The sequence below is a fragment of the Nerophis ophidion genome, linkage group LG04 (assembly GCF_033978795.1).
Source record: "Nerophis ophidion isolate RoL-2023_Sa linkage group LG04, RoL_Noph_v1.0, whole genome shotgun sequence".
NCBI lineage: Eukaryota > Metazoa > Chordata > Actinopteri > Syngnathiformes > Syngnathidae > Nerophis > Nerophis ophidion.
Window position 1 is genome coordinate 24705621 of NC_084614.1, and position 18440 is coordinate 24724060.

Genomic DNA, 18440 nt, shown 5'->3' on the forward strand with positions numbered 1-18440 from the left:
AGGAGACAGCGAGAACGAAATAGAAAAAGTAGGGGTGGGCAAATTAATGCGTTAATTACGAGTTAACTCATCAATCTATTAACGCCGACAATTATTTTATCGCACATTTGCGTATGTTGTTTACATGCTTTTATTTTGTTAACGCCTTTTCCTTAACAAGATGGCGTCGCCCGCGGCGTCGAGGGGCTCTTGGTAAAGATGGAACATTTGGCAAAAATATCGGACAATTCTGCAAATTTCCTGGCTGGCTTACAGCGTGGTCACTCCGGGATCACTTACGACCGCCAGACAATTCTGAATGTGGATAGATCGGGCCGTTTTGTACTGAATGACGCGTGCTTGCTAGACCGGCTAGCTAGCATGGGAATACTTTGCCGGCTACATCCAGCGGCCTGTGAAGCAGCGGAGTATATGTGTTGTCTGTCTATTTATCAATAATGCAGACGAGGAGTGTTGGCTGAGTTCTTAACGTTTGCTTTCAGAGCGTGCAAATCACAACATACAAGATGCCGTCATGGCGACACAACCTATACCGGGCTACCGTGCATGCTCGTCACTCATGTTGCATGCTGGGTAGGGTAGTTCTTTTTTTCCCTGGCTCATAACATCACCATATAGTACCATGTATATGCGTTCAGTTTATCAAAGCACCAAGCAAACAATCGGAAAATTCCCATCATATCAATTCCTAGATATGGTCATAATTATTTTAAGTGCACTACGCAGAATAAACACAACATTATTAATATTGCTACTACGGATAATTTGATCAAAAATTCCCTAAAACAGCCCATCCATCCATCCATTTTCTACCGCTTATTCCCCTTCGGGGTCGCGGGGGGCGCTGGCGCCTATCTCAGCTACAATCGGGCGGAAGGCAGGGTACACCCTGGACAAGTCGCCACCTCATCGCAGGGCCCTAAAACCGCCCACTACCTATAATATAGGTTTTTTAAACATAAGATCCCTGATAAAAAAAATGTTTCTGCTGTTACCTCATAAATTGCCTGTTCAGATGTTATGATTGTGGCTCAGAGATTTGTATGTAGATTATATTTATTTTCCATTACAAACAGGATAACTTAAATACCCTGGCAGTGGCAATAAGCTTAAATGTTTGTATTTACATTTTTTGAGTTGATTTTCATAAAATATGCTATTTAACTGCTACTGTTTAACAAGGACTGATTTAAATTGTGTTTGGACAACAAATGTTTTGGCGCTTTTGTTCATGTGGGAGAATATTCCAATAAAGGTGCACTACACACTACTTTTGAATTCATTATTGGGCTTTGCGTATACAATGCAGTTAATCGCGATTAATCGGAGAAATAGTGCGATTAACTTCGATTAAAATTTTTAATCGTTGCCCGGCCCTAAGAAAAAGACAATTATTGGAAAGCACCCGAGAGACTTATTGAAAAATAAAACAATATTGTAACCCTGGAACAGGCTTTCATGTCGGTGCTTGGTGGTCTGAAAACCCACAAGAGGGAAAGCCCCACACTAACCAATAATAAATAACTTCTTATCATTAACGCAACTTCTTGAAGATAAAAATGCATGAGAATGTTTTATATTTTTAATGTGATTTTTCATTACAAGTGGAATTATTCATTACTTATCGTGTCAGCTCAGATTTATCCGAGAGCCAGATGCAGTCATCAAAGGAGCCACATCTGGCTCTCGAGCCATAGGTTCCCTACCCCTGATATAATATATACTGATATATTATATAATACACAATATATAACAATTACCATGTACAATACTAGAGAAAAAGTAACAGCTGCTGCAAAAAAAGGGCAGCATAAAATAAGAGAGTAGAGAATATTGTGCTTCACTTTGTTTCAGCTTTTATTTTACAATTTGTGTCAACCATATCTAAAATCCCCATCATCACATTTGAATTTACATTCCAAAACACAGTATACCAGTGCAATTTGACAAAATATTCTGGTGACAAAATATACTTCTATATTATAACACCAGCCTTTATCTTTCAGTAACTTCAAAAAAAGTTGTATTTTCCACACAGTAGACCATTATAATACACTCTCATGTTGCATATTACCATCCGTTTGATGTTGAAAAGGTAACATTTTACATGATACCTTGATATATTTGTTAAATGGACCAGATGGCAGTTTGAACGTGGCCTTTGTACTTCGTGATCCAGTATCTAATCCATCCATCCATTTTCTACCGCTTGTCTTTTACTTGATTCTAACATAAACATTGGAGGACTTTATAGTATTAAAACATCATTATTAAATTGATGTATTGATCTCCCTTCTATTTACAGAGGTTCCCTGCATTTTGAATCAATTGATGGCCATGGAGTGGCCTCCAAGACCACGCTATAAGCAACTTCAATTAATGAATTGTGGTTGATGGAAACTCATTACAATCAGAACAAAAATATAATTTTTGGGTGGAAATGTGAATATGACATGGTTACACTTTCCTGATGAAAATTGATAGACCCCACAACATAAGGCAGGAAATAAAAAGAGCTTGCTATGTCATGATATTCTCCTTAAGAATAATTTTACAGAAGTCTTTACGGCAGTGTGAAAAACAAAGCAAACTGAGGTAATATAATCTTTTTTAAGGCAGGCACACAACGCGCTTGAAAACTGGTTTCAAAAAGAAAAGTTTCTCCATCAGAAATCTCTTGTGTTTGCTTGTGAGTAATCTAGACGTCATAGAAGAGGCGCACCAGGTGGTAACGGATCCCAAAAGCCACTGTGCTGCCGATCAACTGCACCAAAACACACAAAACAAAAATGAAACTTCCGTTTCCTTTCAAAAGCAGACAGAGGTTTGTTTGTCGTGGCGTCTCCTGGTTCTACCTGTATCAACAGCATGATGACAGTGAGATTCCTCTCATGAGTGGGTCCAAGGAATTTCAGGACTAGATTTATTATGGTCATGTTGTTACACTCGATGAATTCATCAGCTCCCTCTTGGCCTCTGCGCACCTCAAGAAGCTTCAATAGCTCTGCAACCTTTTCGGGGATAAAGACAAGAAACCTTTGATGCACAATAACCTGCTGTACTCCTGATATTATGTGGTATTTTTTTTCAACATGCATGCTCATGACAAAACACTTTGCTGCGCAACAGTTTCATATGTTGAAATGAAAGATGCGGCTCATTCAAATGAACTATGAGGCGCAGGACATCCATTTGAATTTTCTATTATTATCATCTTCATATCATTGGCAGTCAAAACACTTTTGCTTTTGCAGAACTAGAACTCATGGTTGTAAAAACTGAAAACTCCTCCTTATAAGATGTTATGTTCAATTTGAATTCAATCTATGAGAGTTTTGGATTCAACTATATGTTTGTTATTAAAGTGGTAGTTTTAAGTGGTGTAGAACTGCACTGCATCACACTTTCAGGTGTTAGGGATATTTTGCCGTTCTCCCTGTTTCCAATGCTTTTATTTAGGCACCACTTGTCCACCTTCGCTTATAAATACATTAAAAGTCACTTCGTCTGCCAGAGAATAGGACGGAGCAGAATGTATTGATGTTACTAATTTAGTCACTTTGCCGCTACATTTAGCGAGTAATTGCTTTTCTTTATTTGTACTCACTCACTGTATATATCCATCCATTTTCTACTGCTTATTCCCTTTTGGGGTCGCGGGGGGCGCTGGCGCCTATCTCAGCTACAATCGGGCGGAAGGCGGGGTACACCCTGGACAAGTCGCCACCTCATCGCAGAGCCAACACAGATAGACAGACAATATTCACTCTCACATTCACACACTAGGGCCAATTTAGTGTTGCCAATCAACCTATCCCCAGGTGCATGTCTTTGGAAGTGGGAGGAAGCCGGAGTACCCGGAGGGAACCCACGCATTCACGGGGAGGACATGCAAACTCCACACAGAAAGATCCCAAGCCTGGATTTGAACCCAGGACTACAGGACCTTCGTATTGTGAGGCAGACGCACTATCCCCTCTGCCACCGTGAAGCCCTCACTGTATATACATTATGCAAATTAGACAATTATACCCCCCCCACACACACACCACCACAAATAGATTTCAGTCCGGTGGGAACCACTGCGCTCTCATATTACTTACTATAAAACCTCTCCAATTATGCAACAACATTTTTAATAATCACTCATTGGATATCCTTTTTTTTGCAAATCTACCTAACATAAATCCATCCATCCATTTGCTACCGCTTGTCCCTTTTGGGGTCGCGGGGGTTCGCTGGGTTGTAGCTATCTCAGCTACAATCGGGCGGTAGGCGGGGTACACCCCGAACAAGTCGCCACCTCATCGCAGGGCCTAACACAAATCATGATCGCAAATTAATAAATGTTTTTATTTATTTTTTATTTACTTTTCATAAATATATAAAAGTATTCATTATATTCTCTTCATGTCATATTAGGTTCCAGTTTACGTTGGCGCTTTTATCCCTTTTGAATCCAGCTAGCTGGTTGCCAGCACTGTATGAATTCTACCGGAGGCCTTCTGGATCAACATTAGTAGTGGCTGTGCAGTGTAAACCAACAGAGGACATTCAGTTGACAGACAGTTGCAATAACCAAGCAGATCACAAGTTGTTGACAGTAGCCCTTCTAGGTTGCCTTATGTTAAATATGATGTGATTGGATACTTATTCGTCACTCCCAAGTGAGTATCCAACCACATGTGGCGATTTTAGAAAGCAGGAAGTGGCACCGGTGCCATACACCTCTGCCCACTTTTTGAACCCACAAAGAAGGAGAGCAAAACTGTTTAGGTGGCAGATATATATTTGCAAGGCCATTTTCAAGAATGATATTTAAAGAGAAACTACATCTTGTGAGACGAGGTCGGCCGACCCCGGAAGATAGCTAAGTTGTCCCAGCGGGGGTTTGCCCGCCACGTCCTCTCGAATTAACCAACCACGAGCGGTACATATGGCTTATACGGTGTCGGATGGGTCCTACAAATTGTGAGTTCAAATATTTAATTTTTTTTTTTTTTTCACGTTTAATGTTTTTTACAATTATTTAGATTTTGACAGTACCACGTAAGATATATTTTAATTGCTGATGTGGGTTTATTGATTTTTAAAGGCGCAGAAAAATATCCCGTTTTTTTACACGATTGATGTGGTTCAATGACCAGTAGTGCAAAAGTGTGTTTTTGTATAGTATTTATCCAGCCGTAGTCATGTGGTGACATGAATTAAGGTATTTTGAGAGGTATTTATTGAAGACGGACTGAGTAGGACATAACTAAAGGTCTAGGTGGGAAACGCACGGCCCGCACTGTATATTCAAGAAATGTACCTGCAGAATGAGATTTCCAAGTTTGGAAAGGTCCTTTCTTTTGAATTTAGAGTAGCTCATTCCCAGTTTTCCTGTTTCAGGATTCAACCTTTAGGAAATAAGGAATCATTAGAGCTGCAATAGATCTGTGTATATTTGAGTTGTCAACAGATCATTTACCTGGGTAGTCTGTGTCTGGGACAGGGGACAATATGGAAAAGCTGAGGCAATGAATAGATGAAGTTAACCACTTGAGGAAGAAAGAACAAAAGCATTGTTTTGCTAAAGTGTCCCAGGATGCCGACAACGGCAAAAGTCATTCCTGCAAAGTAGCAGAAAGTGTCTCCCACAAACACAGATGAGGGATACCTGTTGGAAAAAATAGGTGGAAAGTTGACAAGACTATCAAAACAATTATCTTACTGACTGACTGCCTAAGTGGGAGCTGCAACGTACCAGTTGTGGTAAAAAAGTGCTAATGTGGTGAAGAAGAACGGTATCATGAAGTACAGTGAGAAAACATGGTCATCGTGGTAGTCACCTAAAACATAAGAAAGACAAGAAGGCAAGCTAAATATTGATCACACAGTCTTTTTGCATCAGTTATGTGTACAGTATGCATACAATATAATAGCTCACACACCGTTGAGTTCCAGCAGGTTGAAGACGACTATGGAGACAGAGATAAACAGAGCTTGACCTGACTCAATGCCATTAATGCCAGCCAGGATATTAATGGCGTTGGTGCAGAATACTGCCAGCATGCCCATGTAGACGTAGTAGAGAATACCTGTCCAAGATGAGGTGCCGTTAGAAAGTGACTGTGACAAAAAGGAGGCACAAGAACCCTAAAAGACCCCAGTTAAACAAAGGCAGTCACAATATTAGGTATTTCTAGAGTTTTATAAAAATGTATCTCAGTGTCACTGTTATTTAGTGAATTTTTGTGGTAGTAGTATATTCAAAATTGATGTAGCCCGGGAATGGCAGTGCATGATACTGATCTATACTATGATTTGCTACAGTTTTTTTGAATTGTGGATTGCATTGCATGTGTACATAATCTTATGGCCAATACATCACAGCAACTATTTAAAGGTTCAGACATTCTTTTCTAAATGCCTGAAATGTGTAAGCATCCTACAGCTGTTAAAAAAAACAACTCCATATTCACACAAATGCATGTTCACTCGCAATTATGATTTAACAAAATCAGATTAAAAGATAGCCGGAGGAGAAAAAAATCTAATCAAAATTATGTTTTTTGTTATATTTGTCTGCATTATCCATCCATCTAACGCTCGTCCCTTTTGAGGTCGCGGGGGGCGCTGGAACCTATCTCAGCTGCATTCGGGCGGAAGGATGATTACACCCTGGACAAGTCGCCACCTCATCGCATGGCCAACACAGGCAGACAACATTCACACTCACTTTAAAAACTTGGGCCAAATAATATAAAATAATTATAATATGACAACATTTTAAACTCACTACAAATAAATGAGTGAATAGCTAATTGTAACTCGATCCCTAAGATCAGCCGATCAGCTGCTACTGACAGTCCCTGACACAAGGCTGAAGCTTAGAAGTGACAGACCTTTCGCTGCTGCTGCTCCCAAGCTCTGGAACGACCTACCTATGAGTGTTAGACAAGCCTCCTCTCTTCCTGTTTTTAAATCTCTCTTAAAAACATACTTTTATTCCTTGGCTTTTAACACTAAGTGATACCCATCCTGCAGTGGCGCCCCATTATACACCTGCTGTGAACCTGTTTTTATGTTTTATTTTTTTATTTTTTTTATCATGTTCTGTTTGTGTTGTGTTGTTTGCTCGGTCCTCGTATTATCTTTTAACCTGTCCATTGTACAGCACTGTGGCTACCCCTGTGGTAAATTTTAAATGTGCTTTATAAATAAAGTTGATTTGATTTAACTGTTTACTCTCACTGATGTTAAACATTATTATTGTGGTTTAACTGTACATTGTGTATGTTTATAACTCTTACATTGCTGTAGTTAACTTTATATGCTAGAATCTGAAGGAAAAAAATCACATTACTGACTATAAAAGGGACTACTACTTTTCTATCAGGCATGACAAAGCATTGTGATTTTTGCAAAGGCACACCCATTGTATGACATACAACGCTGAAGTTGTGGCTAAAGACAGTGCAAACTTCAAACAACAAACCAAACACACCTAGATCCAGATGCAGCCCGAGTAGTACCCTGAGTGGTTTGGGCACCACAATGACTGTGTTGCCAAAGTTGGTGAAATACACCATGAGCAGTGGAAGGGAAGCCATGGTAGGAAGCAGCAGCTTGTGTCTCCACCGCAGATTGAGCACATCATCAGCAAAGCCCAGGAAGATCATGCAACAGATGGCCAGCAGAGCGCCTATTAGCTGCACAAACTGACACAAAATGAAAAAGAGTCAGCCTGTAGTCACTGGTTCGGATGGTGTGTTGTCTACCTCATCATGTGGGAAGCCATTACACTGATCTCCTACAAAGCAGCTGAGGAAAGGCACTGGGATGAAGAAGAAGAGGATGATGAGGAAGACCGTCCCACTGATGACACCCTGAGATTCTGGACTAGAAAAGAAAAGTAGAAGATGATCAGACATTTTATTTGTTCTCAACATTATCCTCATATAAGACGACATTACTCACACTTGATTTTTGGTCACTTTATTTAGGTCCATCCCGTACAATCTAGCCGCGATGAAATGGTCTTTGAAAGCGGGAATCAGCTTCAACGTGGCCAAACAGCCGAGTGCTGACAAGAAGCAATTGATCGCCAGCGGGAAGAAAGGCGACGGCGACATGTTTTCATTCGTTTTAGTTGCTGCTCCTTCTTAGTCTGACAGGTCACCGAACTAGCTGACGTGACGTCGCCTCCTCTGTCGCTCAATGGGAAAGCTACGGCTATCTCCACTCAGATACAAACACGTCATGGTGCCATTTTAACACCAGGTCTTGCTACGAAAAATGACTACAATATGAGCAACAACTCAACAAATAAAGACATGAACTCACATCCTTGGGAGTTGTTATAATAAAATGTTCAGCAAAACTCCACTGTTTCGTCCTGCTCTAGTTACGGATGGATTGTGTACTTCCGGTTACATCTTTCATAATAAAGCGTGGCCTGTATGACTTTAACGCACAAGCACGTTTATTGTTCATATAATTTACTGGGACTAAATCAGACAGATTATTGAAAGCTTTTTTCACAATATTTCTGTAAAAAAAAGCTCCCTAGTCAGCTCTGACTCTCGTAAGGCGAGTTTATTTTGAAAGTACGTCTTCATTTTCCGTTTTTCTCTCCTGGTCCTATACCTCGAGCGCCTCCTGCTGGTCACCACCACCGCTACTCCCTCCAAAGCGCTCATTGCGGAGAGGTTACTCACAGTCGGTCACAGAGGAGGATCATTACAGGTTCCAAACCAATGAGAGCAGGTAGAATGACGACGTTGAGCCGAAACACCGCTTTCTAATCGTCGTTATTGATGCGACGCACGTCCTCACGAAGCTCCCCGACAACGCGACGGGACACACTCATGTGTGGTTGGTGCCAGTGTTTATCGCCATGAAGGCAGCTTCAGGTTACTGCGACTTGCTTTCGTTTCCCTGCAGGCTGCGGCCAGGACCGTGCAAGTTTAACGGTGGGTTCAATTGCATAGTTTGTCTGATTTTTTTTTTTTAATTCTCCTGTTCTTCAAAATGCACCTTGCGCACGCAGTTACTGTATTTAATCATGACCTCAGACAGTTTAGACTGCGTTACAGCACCACCATCCCTGTTGTTGATTTTTTTAGTTTAGCATATTACAATCATGCAAAATGCTGCAAGACTCACTGGATGTTTGCTGGTACTTGCAGGTTAAAGGGGCCTGATCTGCCCTCGTCCGACAGTCCTAACATTTCCATATGGACATGAGAGGCTTCAGGAGGTGGTGATGGAGCTCCAGGAGTTGAGCTGGCTGGGTCTAGTGGGGCTCTTCCTGGCCTCCATGCTCATAGTGTTGGCCTGGCTCTTGCAGTACTCGCTGACCCTCCTTCGGCTGTGGAGAAGCAGGAAGGCGGCCGAGCAGCGTCAACATCAGCAGCATCACGGCTGGGCTGGGAGTGTGCGGGGCTTCCTGGTGAAGCTGCGTATGGCTCGGGATGGAGGAGCTGCATCTGAAGCCGGGGTTAAAGCTCTGTTGACCTCTCTCTTGTCCTTCAAGTCAATCAGGGAACAGTGTCTCAGGAGCTGGGTGAAAGCTTTGAATGAGCAAGCCTGCAGGAATGGGGTGAGTGATCGTGTTTGGGTGAGCGTTCTAACACGCATGATATGTAAGAGCGTGTAGGAAAGCAGCACGGGCGTTCATTTTAATGTTACATGTGTGCTTAGAGTGCATAGGTGTGGGTGTTGGAGTGTCTAATGGTTAAGAGGATGGGTGGCACAAGCATTGTGTAACAGCTCTGAATCAATGCACCTAAGAGTTTAGAGGCAATAAAAGCCTGCGTATCCACGGTATGAACGCCCACACCTTGTAAAAATAGTCCTCTACCCCTGCCTGGTATGAGGTCACATGACAATGATGAGGCAGAGAAATGTTTAAGGAGCTTTGAACCAACTTGCATGTACAGTAAGTTGCGTTCTAAAACAAAAAATAAGTGATTACATTCGGGGTGTCAAATTATTGCATTGATTAATCACAGTAATGTTTAAGGTGTTACCCAGCAGGCACAGGACATTAATACAATGTTGACTTTGCATACTTGTCCTTTAAAACTGACTCGGAAAGTAATATAGTTGTATTTGTATATTGGGACAACATTGATGTTTATTGTTGGATCCACTTAACCTGACTCTCGCCAGATCCTTGTAGTTCGCTGAGCTCCACACAATGATGTAGGAGTTCTCAATAGGAGATGTATTTCAGAAGGCGGGGCCTTGTAAAAAAAAAATTGTATGTGATTGGATAAACCACTTGTCCGTTATCTTGAATGACGTGCTACTTCAACCACTCACATTCAAATCAACCCGTGACGCTGATGAGAGCGATGTCGGGAAATCTAAACCCGGTCGGAAGACGAGCCAAAACATCCATGCCAACAATAAATGCCTTCAAGGCTTTTCTCTGTTCATCTTTTAAATAATGAATATTTGATAGATTCGACTAAACAGTTGTAATAGCAGAATCAATATCAGCACAAGACGCAGGAGTGCTGCAAGCCGCCATTGTTGTTTGAATCAAAAAGTCGCTTCGTTGCTACGTCACATCTATGAAATCCCGCCCGGCAAGCGGGATTGGTTCATTATTTTTTGCTATCTTGAAGGAGTTTGCAATGCCTTCGAACCCAGATCCTTGTGTGGAGCTCAGCGAACTACAAGGGTTTGGCGAGAGTCAGGTTAAGATCCACATAGTTTGTTGGGAAATCACCAAATGTCAATGATCAAATCTACGACACAACCTAAAATTGAATAAACGTCATGTTGTTTCAACGTTGTATTTGTGTGTTAGAATATTGGTTGGGAAATGACCAAAATTCATGGGTCAAATCAACAGCAAAACCCAACATTGAATAGACGTCAACAAGCATGTTGATCTAACGTTAAGTTTGAGTTGCTCAACGTCAGGACCTAATTCAATAAGTTCTCAACGTTGTTTTAATGTCTTGTGTGCCTGTTAATGGTACGTTTGAATGTTGTCTTGTTTTTAGCGTAGAGCAGTGATTCTTAACCATTGAGCAGAGTATGGCCGAATGGGGTTCAAAGTTGGTAGCAAACATGGCCAGAGGGTCTCTTAACGTGACAACAGCACGCCATGTTTGCTAACAACTTTGAAACTGAGTTGGCCATTCGCTCTCTACTTGGCCGTGCCAAATTGTCATTACTTGTGGCAGAAATGACATTATCAAACAAACAGAAGAAGCATGGAGCTAAAGTTATAGAGAAGTTTTTTAAGTGCAAAAATTATCACTAAAGTGGTGAAACTGTATTTTTATTTGCACTTCAAATTTTATTGACAGTTTAGGTTTAAAAAGTATTTATTACCAGGTTAACAAATTGTATGTGAATGCCTCAATGCTGAAGCTGAACTCAAATGCTGATGGAATGTAGAATGAATGTAAGAACAGTTTGAATGTTGAAGAGCTGAAATAACTTCATGGTAAGCCGTGTGTGACTATTGTTTGGACTTTAACTTTAACTTTAAATAGGGGTTAAAACAGGAGATACAGTAATGTTGCACATTGATGCGCTTGTGTGAGACATGTGATTAACAGTCAGGAAAGCCAACCAAAGCTAACACTTGTTTTCATCCTATTTAAAAAGTTTATCATTGTGACAAATATAGAAATGTATTTGGTAAATGTATTCTCGTGAACCACTATGGTAACATATACTAGCAGTGGCACTGTTACTCACGGCTAAGAAAAGTGTTCTTACTGTTTTTGAGGCGTTAAAATTAGCACTTTAATGGACCTTATGTTTTATGTGAATAAGTACAACAGACTGAAACTGTTCAGGTTTGTTAAAAACAATTAGAAAATGTGTTTTCCGTAGGTAATATTTAAAATATTGTAATGCATTTAAATAAAAATACCTCAAAATTAGGGCTTTTCACAGCATTTTAAGTTAGATTAAAAAAAAATATTATTTAATTACAGATCTCAATTAATTAGTAACTCATTATTTTTAAGCGCTTGACAGCACTAATAAAATTCCAGTGATATCTTTATTAGGCCTCATTCTCCCTGTGTTAAAGCACACCTTTGAGGCTTATTGAACGTTTGTAAAGGTCTTTTCCTATTTTTGAAACTGTTCTTTTATCTGCAAAAATCAAAGTCAGATGCTAGCAGGAGTCAAAGGCTGGACAGTGAAGGTCTCCTTTGTTGAAGTGTGACCTTAAAGAGGGCACACGGTTAACGACTATTGTTGTAATTGCTTATACATTCTACAGGCTATTCTATTGGCTCTCTGGAGTGCCTGTCCAACTATCAAATATGAAATTACTAAATGTGGACCATGTCACAAAATCCTCGGTTTGGATCTTAATTTATTCTCTGGTTCAATTTGGTGTACATACCGGTCGTTGTTTTTTTAACCCCCCAGAATACCAAACATACCAATAATCCATCATTACCATTTATCAGTTGTGTTTCTTGCAAAAATATATTTAAAAATAAAACTAAAACTGTCTCTGACAGCTCTGACCCTTTTAATTAGTGTGAACAAAACATGTGAATGTTAATGCTTTGCGCTGCTGCACCAGTTAAACTTTCTCTCCTCAAAAACCACCACTGTCCTCTTAGTATTTGCACATTTTGTAGATCGCTGTCTGCGGGTATATCTCGGATATATCAAAGTACATCCACATCGCAGACATCCTGCCTCTGCTGCAGACATTCTGCCTCTGCTGCAGACAATCACGTGCGTATTACTTAAGTCGTCATAACATCCAGTGTCTGCAGTGCTGTTCCGGTGGTCGAAGTCAAATTTTCGGTGCATCACTAGTTAGTTAGTTTGCAAATAATAGGCTATATATCCATTTAAACTGTATTGAACTGCTGGTGTTACTGTTTTATGATTGTGTGTTGTTGATGTTCATTGTACAGAAAGTTTTACTTACATTTTAAAGTCGCTATTTCTGCTCCGCATTGCGTCGCCATGTTGAAAATAATTTTCAGAGTTGAGCGCGCAAAGGATCTCGCAAATGAAAGGACAAGAAGTGTACACAGATACAACTTTTCTGCTCTTGGGGTGATAAGGAAACATTTGTTGACCAGGTTCTAAGGACACTTGGAACTTTTTTGAATTGGGACAGCCTTCGCGCACAGCGATGAGGTCAGCACCCCACAAATGCGCACTGCAAAAGATGCAGCCGCCAAATTGAGACAGAGCTAAATTGCCTGAAAGGGGATTGGCATAGAACGAGAAATCGTTGTTGTATGTCTGGGGAAGCATGGAGATGAACGTGTGTGAATGGGAGGGAATAGGTTTTTCAATTGGGCCGGTTTTTAGCATAAGATTGGCAAAATAAGTTAAAAAGCGCGTCAGATTTGGACTTCTTCTGGAGACTACAATATAATAAATCACTTTAATTGTTGTCATGTAAAAAAAAAAACCTCATTTTCAAAGTGTGGCGACTTTTATTTTGCCGTGGCAATGCACCAAAATCAGTTTACATTGAAGGTAAACCCTAATCCTAAAAAATTGAAGTAACAGTATCAGCATTGGTATGATCAATACTTCCTCTATAACCACTTGGTATTGGATCAATAGCCACATTTGCAATATTGCCAAAACTAATGTTAAGTATTGAAACAGACAAATAAGTGCTCATTACATTAAAACAGAAGTGTAGATAAAACTGTTACAACAGAAAATAACCATCTTTTTACAGTAAATTAGCATCCATCCTCCATCCATCCATCCATCTTCTTCCGCTTATCGGATGTCAGGTCGCGGGGGCAGCAGCCTGAGCAGGGAAGCCCAGACTTTAAATTAGCAAATTAGTAAAATTAGTAAATCAGCATGTAGATCAATAATAGTTTTCAGAAATTAATACAACCAGAAATGATGCATTATGTTACTGCATATGTCAGCAGCTAAATTAGGAGCTTCTGTAACCCTTTGGTCCTATTATGATTTATATGCCAATTAATATTTCGTGACATATTGTTATTGCAAGATGTGACGCTTTGCTGCCATCGTGGTGTGGTTTTTGTTCTCTCGTGGATGCAGTTTGAGATTGACACAGTGTGAAGGTAAGAATGATGATTTATTTAACTATAAAAACGGACTAGGAACAGAAAATACTTGCACAAAGGCACTAAAGACAAAACGAACAGAAAGCGCTAGCATGTGAGCTAGGGACAAGCAACAAAATAGCGTGGAAGCTAAAGTACACAAAAGTCTTTACCACAATGCGGGAATAGCGACGTCACCTGTTGCATCAAATAGCAAATGAGAATCCGAGACCGAATGAAAAACAAGGGCAGGCTTAAATAGAAGGGATAATCAAAAAGCAGGTGCGTGTGAAGAACAAAAGGCAGGTGACACAAATGGGTTACTATGACAATGGAAACAAAACAGGAAGTGCCACCAGGAACTAAGGAGTCAAACACTACAAGGATGTGATACAAAACAGAACAAAACCAGAATATGCCATGATCCGAGTAGCGGATCATGACTCAAGAGGCTGCATTATATAGTGCAATATAGATTTCAAACCACAGTGCCAATCCCCACTGCAAACTGTAACTGTCCTACTATTCCCATTTCAATCTGTCAAAAAGATTGCTGTGAGGAAAGGACTTTCAAGCAACAAAATTAGAAGTGGCCTATGACTCTGACAAGGCGCGGTGGACCCATAATAATACAAAGATATTGGTAAATTAAAACCTATTTGACAGTGTCAAACAGAACTGAGCATTGTTCCCTCATTTTTAGATGCATTTATTGAATTGAATTACCGTGTACTGATTTTTGGGGAGCTGATGATCAACCTGAAAGACAAGTTAGTAGGAAATCAGAAAGAGTTCTTATTCCATGTGTGATAAATTAATTAAAACCGATAAGATCCTTTTCCATGCTTGATATCCGTAGTAGATAGTAGGAGGCCAACTGTTCTCTACAGTGTGAGCATGTGATATTTACTGACACTTTCTGAAAGCAAGGAATCTGCCCTCGCTCATTAATACTGTATGATATATTTCTTGTGATGGTGTCTGCCTGCAGAGCAGCACGTTATTCTAGATGCGTCTGATGTGTATGCTAATCACTTGTCCGCATATGACACTGGACCACCATGCTGAAGATTACAAAACACAGTCATGACCCATTCATTTGATACTCTAGTCCGGGTGACAAGAACTTGAAAGAACCTGCTGGGGGACTTTATAAAGACATGACAGGCTTAAAGCAAGTCACACTACATTCTCCGTCTTTAGTGTTTGCTGCATGTTGACAGCCGCAATGGCCCAAACGTTGGTTCCCGACAATTGTGGTTGTGCATCAGCAAAACAAGAGCCCCTGGAGGCAGCACCATGAGCACATTGCATATGGGGATTAGCACGTCAATCCCTTTCAGCATTACCTCGGCACTTCCTCAGCACTCACGAGACAGAGAGACACTGGACTTGTGTCAATGCTGAGACAGTCAGGCATTTACAATAATGGTACAGTGACACGTGGTAGTAAATGGATGGATGTTTCAAAATAATTAAATTATTATTTTTACTAGACAGTTACATCATGGCATTGCCGGATTACCACGTATAGTGCCTAGTTTTTGCTGCACATTTGTACCTTGGTTTTCGTTATCAATGCATTCCAAAGAATCTGTTCAAAACCAAATCATATAAAAATTTCAACTATTTTTCCTAAAGGACATAATGTAAATCCAATCAATGCGTTGTAGACACTCAAACATGTTCAATAGAGAATAATTGTAGTTTTACATGAAGAAAACTATATGGAAAATGCATATGATTGATTAAATGATTTAATTTTTAAAGCTATAATAAGGAATTTAGACCAGGGGTTCTCAAACTTATTGACTCTGAGGCCACATTGGGTTAAAAGAATTTTGCCGGTGGCCAGGCTACCTATTTGTAAGTATGCATAAAAATAAGTTTAAAAAAAAAGTATGCATAAAGTGTCTCTTGTCCCCATATACAGTGCATCCGGAAAGTATTCATAGCACTTCACTTTCTCCACATTTTGTTATGTTACAGCCTTTTTCCAAAATGGAATGTATTAATTTTTGTCCCTAAACATTTTACAGAGAGTACCTCATAATGACAATGTGAAAATATATATTTTTTAAGGTAGCAGCATTTACCTGATAGATACGTGTGATGATAAAATCTCATCAGCTCTCATTTAGCAACAAAAAATACCACTTTATATCACTTTTAAAGTTCACAAATGCTCTTAACATGCGGGGGTAGATGTGTTGTAATATAAATGAATGTTTAGGATGGACATTTCAAGTGTAAAACATACATGGAGACTGTCTGCAACTTGTAAATGAGCCGACATTGGACAATAATGAAGCCTTTGGTTGATGTTTCTTTCTATAATTATAAAAATAATTAGTGTTTTCAGTAGGGGTGTAACGGTACACAAAAATTTCGGTTCGGTACGTACCTCGGTTTAGAGGGCACGGGTTCAGTTCATTTTCGGTACAGTAAGAAAACAACAAAATATACGTTTTTTGGTTATTTATTTACCAAATTTGTAAACAATGGCTTTATCCTTTTAACATTGGGAACACTATACTAATTCTGCCCACGTTAATCCACATTAAACTGCTTCAACTTGTTGCTTTGATTAAATAAAATGACAAAACCTTTCTTCTACATATAAAAAGTGCAACATTAAACAGTTTCAAGTCAACTCATCATGCTTCATTTATTACAGCATTTGGGAAGCCTGTAGTTGACTTTTATTATGTAAATGTTATATTTTTGTCAACATGTGATAGCAGGGACCCTGCCATTCAAAACTAGGCTGCTACATTACTAACGATTAATATAACTATAGCTGAAAAAATAGCACAATAGCAATAGAAGAGACTATTCATCCCTGAACACCATGGACTTCATGTTAGTTAATGTGAAATAACAGACAGACAGGGCTTTGCTTCCCCTAACACACGCACACACACACACACACACACACACGCACACACACACACAGCAAAATGAGCTAACATTACGCTTAAAGCTAATTAGCCTTCACCTCAAGCCAGAACTGCGAGCGAGCTGAGCTGCAGTTGAAGTTTCTAGAAGGTCAACGGGCTCATAGTGATGCTAGTAGTAGTTGTGACTGGGAAGTGTTTTTTATAATTTGGGGAGAGTATGATGTCCGCTGCTAAACACATATCTGCTCGACGCTGAAGCATTGACAACATGCGTTCTGAATACGCACTGCTGATTGGCTGTTACATCGCTCTGAATACGCACTGCTGATTGGCTTTGTATGTAACCAATCAGATGGTTGTGTGGGCGGGACAATGCTGGGTGCTCAGACAGAGGCAGAAAGCAGAGCAGCTTGTTAAGACTTTAGCTTACAAACTTGTTCGATACACCTCCGAACCGGACCGAAACCCCTGTACCGAAACGGTTAAATACAAATACACGTACCGTTACACCCTTAGTTTTTAGTTATAATCAATTAAATAGTACTGTGATTTGACTATCTGAATGTGCCTTTACTTAGGTCTGTGCGAGGTAAAACAAGTCAAACATATACAATTCAATACATGTTGTAGCAATCCTGTGCTTTTTGAAGTTAAGATTAGGAGGAACACTTAAAATTTTGAAAACAATTTCATAAATTCAGAAGTTGATTCAATGACATTGTTAAAATAAGCCTTAAAACATTGTCACTTTTGATGCAACTTTTTGAAAAAGCTGCAGCGAATTCAGTCATTTGTTGTGTTCAGACAAAGTTCGCTTACATCCAACTACTCAAACCGGGGTGTATGAAAAGCGAGGTACCACTATAATTGGAATCAAAGATATTTGTGATAAGAAAATTGCCTTGAGTCAAGCCAGGTGGTACAAACATCATGGTCTGTAGCTGTATGAGTGCTGTCGACACTGGAGAGCTGCGGTACAAAAAGTGGAAACATGAATTCCAACATGTGCTGTGACATTCTTAAGCAGAACATGATTGCTCACCTGGTAGAAATGGGCGGCAAGGCAGTTTTTCAACGTTGAATTTAGTGAATTTGTAGTTTTTTGAAGTGCGCCCAAATGTTCTTAATGCAACAATGGTGCAAACGCTTAACCTGTTGGGTGTGCTTTTATTATGGGGGACACACAATGTGAAAAGCTGAATGAGCAACAGTTTTCAGCTGGGTTCTTCACCGATTTATTGGTATCAATTTGTTTGATAACAACTACTGAAGGGCTGCTGAGAAAAGCCCATCTCCTCCTTCTCTGGTCTTGCAACTGTAATCCAGGAATTTGTTACAGCTGGTTAATTGCGACCATGGAGACAGGAAGACTTCCTCATGCTCTGCATGGGTTTCCTTGCAAAGCCTCAAACAATGAATGTGATAGTGTTGCTGCCACAACATCCCATGATTTGGCGGTCGTGTTTGCTTGTTAGGCACGTGAAACACAACACTGAGTTTATTTCAC

General features: G+C 40.0%; 2 protein-coding genes across 5 annotated transcripts in view; one reads left to right on the plus strand and one right to left on the minus strand.

Moving 5' to 3' along the window:
• Positions 1 to 18440, plus strand: part of c2cd2l (c2cd2 like) — a 62647-nt gene that overhangs the window by 2496 nt on the left and 41711 nt on the right. For 2 of the 4 annotated variants that reach the window (XM_061897579.1, XM_061897582.1), the window contains exons 1-2: positions 8653 to 8957; positions 9174 to 9586. In XM_061897579.1, coding sequence (XP_061753563.1) covers positions 9251 to 9586 — 336 coding nt within the window. In that variant the 5' untranslated portion in view covers positions 8653 to 8957; positions 9174 to 9250. Of the gene's footprint in view, positions 1 to 8652; positions 8958 to 9173; positions 9587 to 18440 lie in introns of those variants that run through there. The other 2 variants (XM_061897581.1, XM_061897580.1) reach the window with 2 other exon arrangements.
• dpagt1 (dolichyl-phosphate (UDP-N-acetylglucosamine) N-acetylglucosaminephosphotransferase 1 (GlcNAc-1-P transferase)) lies at positions 1840 to 8420 on the minus strand. Its single transcript, XM_061897587.1, has 9 exons — positions 7963 to 8420; positions 7764 to 7884; positions 7490 to 7703; positions 5934 to 6080; positions 5747 to 5831; positions 5471 to 5659; positions 5312 to 5399; positions 2856 to 3011; positions 1840 to 2764 (listed from the first exon to the last, which is right to left on the minus strand). The coding sequence occupies exons 1-9, from the start codon at positions 8115 to 8117 to the stop codon at positions 2699 to 2701; spliced, it is 1221 nt and encodes a 406-aa protein (XP_061753571.1). The 5' UTR covers positions 8118 to 8420; the 3' UTR covers positions 1840 to 2698.

Coding starts and splice junctions, on each gene's coding strand:
- dpagt1 (XM_061897587.1), bottom strand. CDS start 8,117: ATGTCGCCGTCGCCTTTCTTCCCGCTGGCGATCAATTGCTTCTTGTCA. Junction 7,704..7,763: donor ATGGCTTCCCACATGATGAG/GTAGACAACACA, acceptor ATTTTGTGTCAG/TTTGTGCAGCTAATAGGCGC. Junction 6,081..7,489: donor CGGGCTGCATCTGGATCTAG/GTGTGTTTGGTT, acceptor CATCTTGGACAG/GTATTCTCTACTACGTCTAC.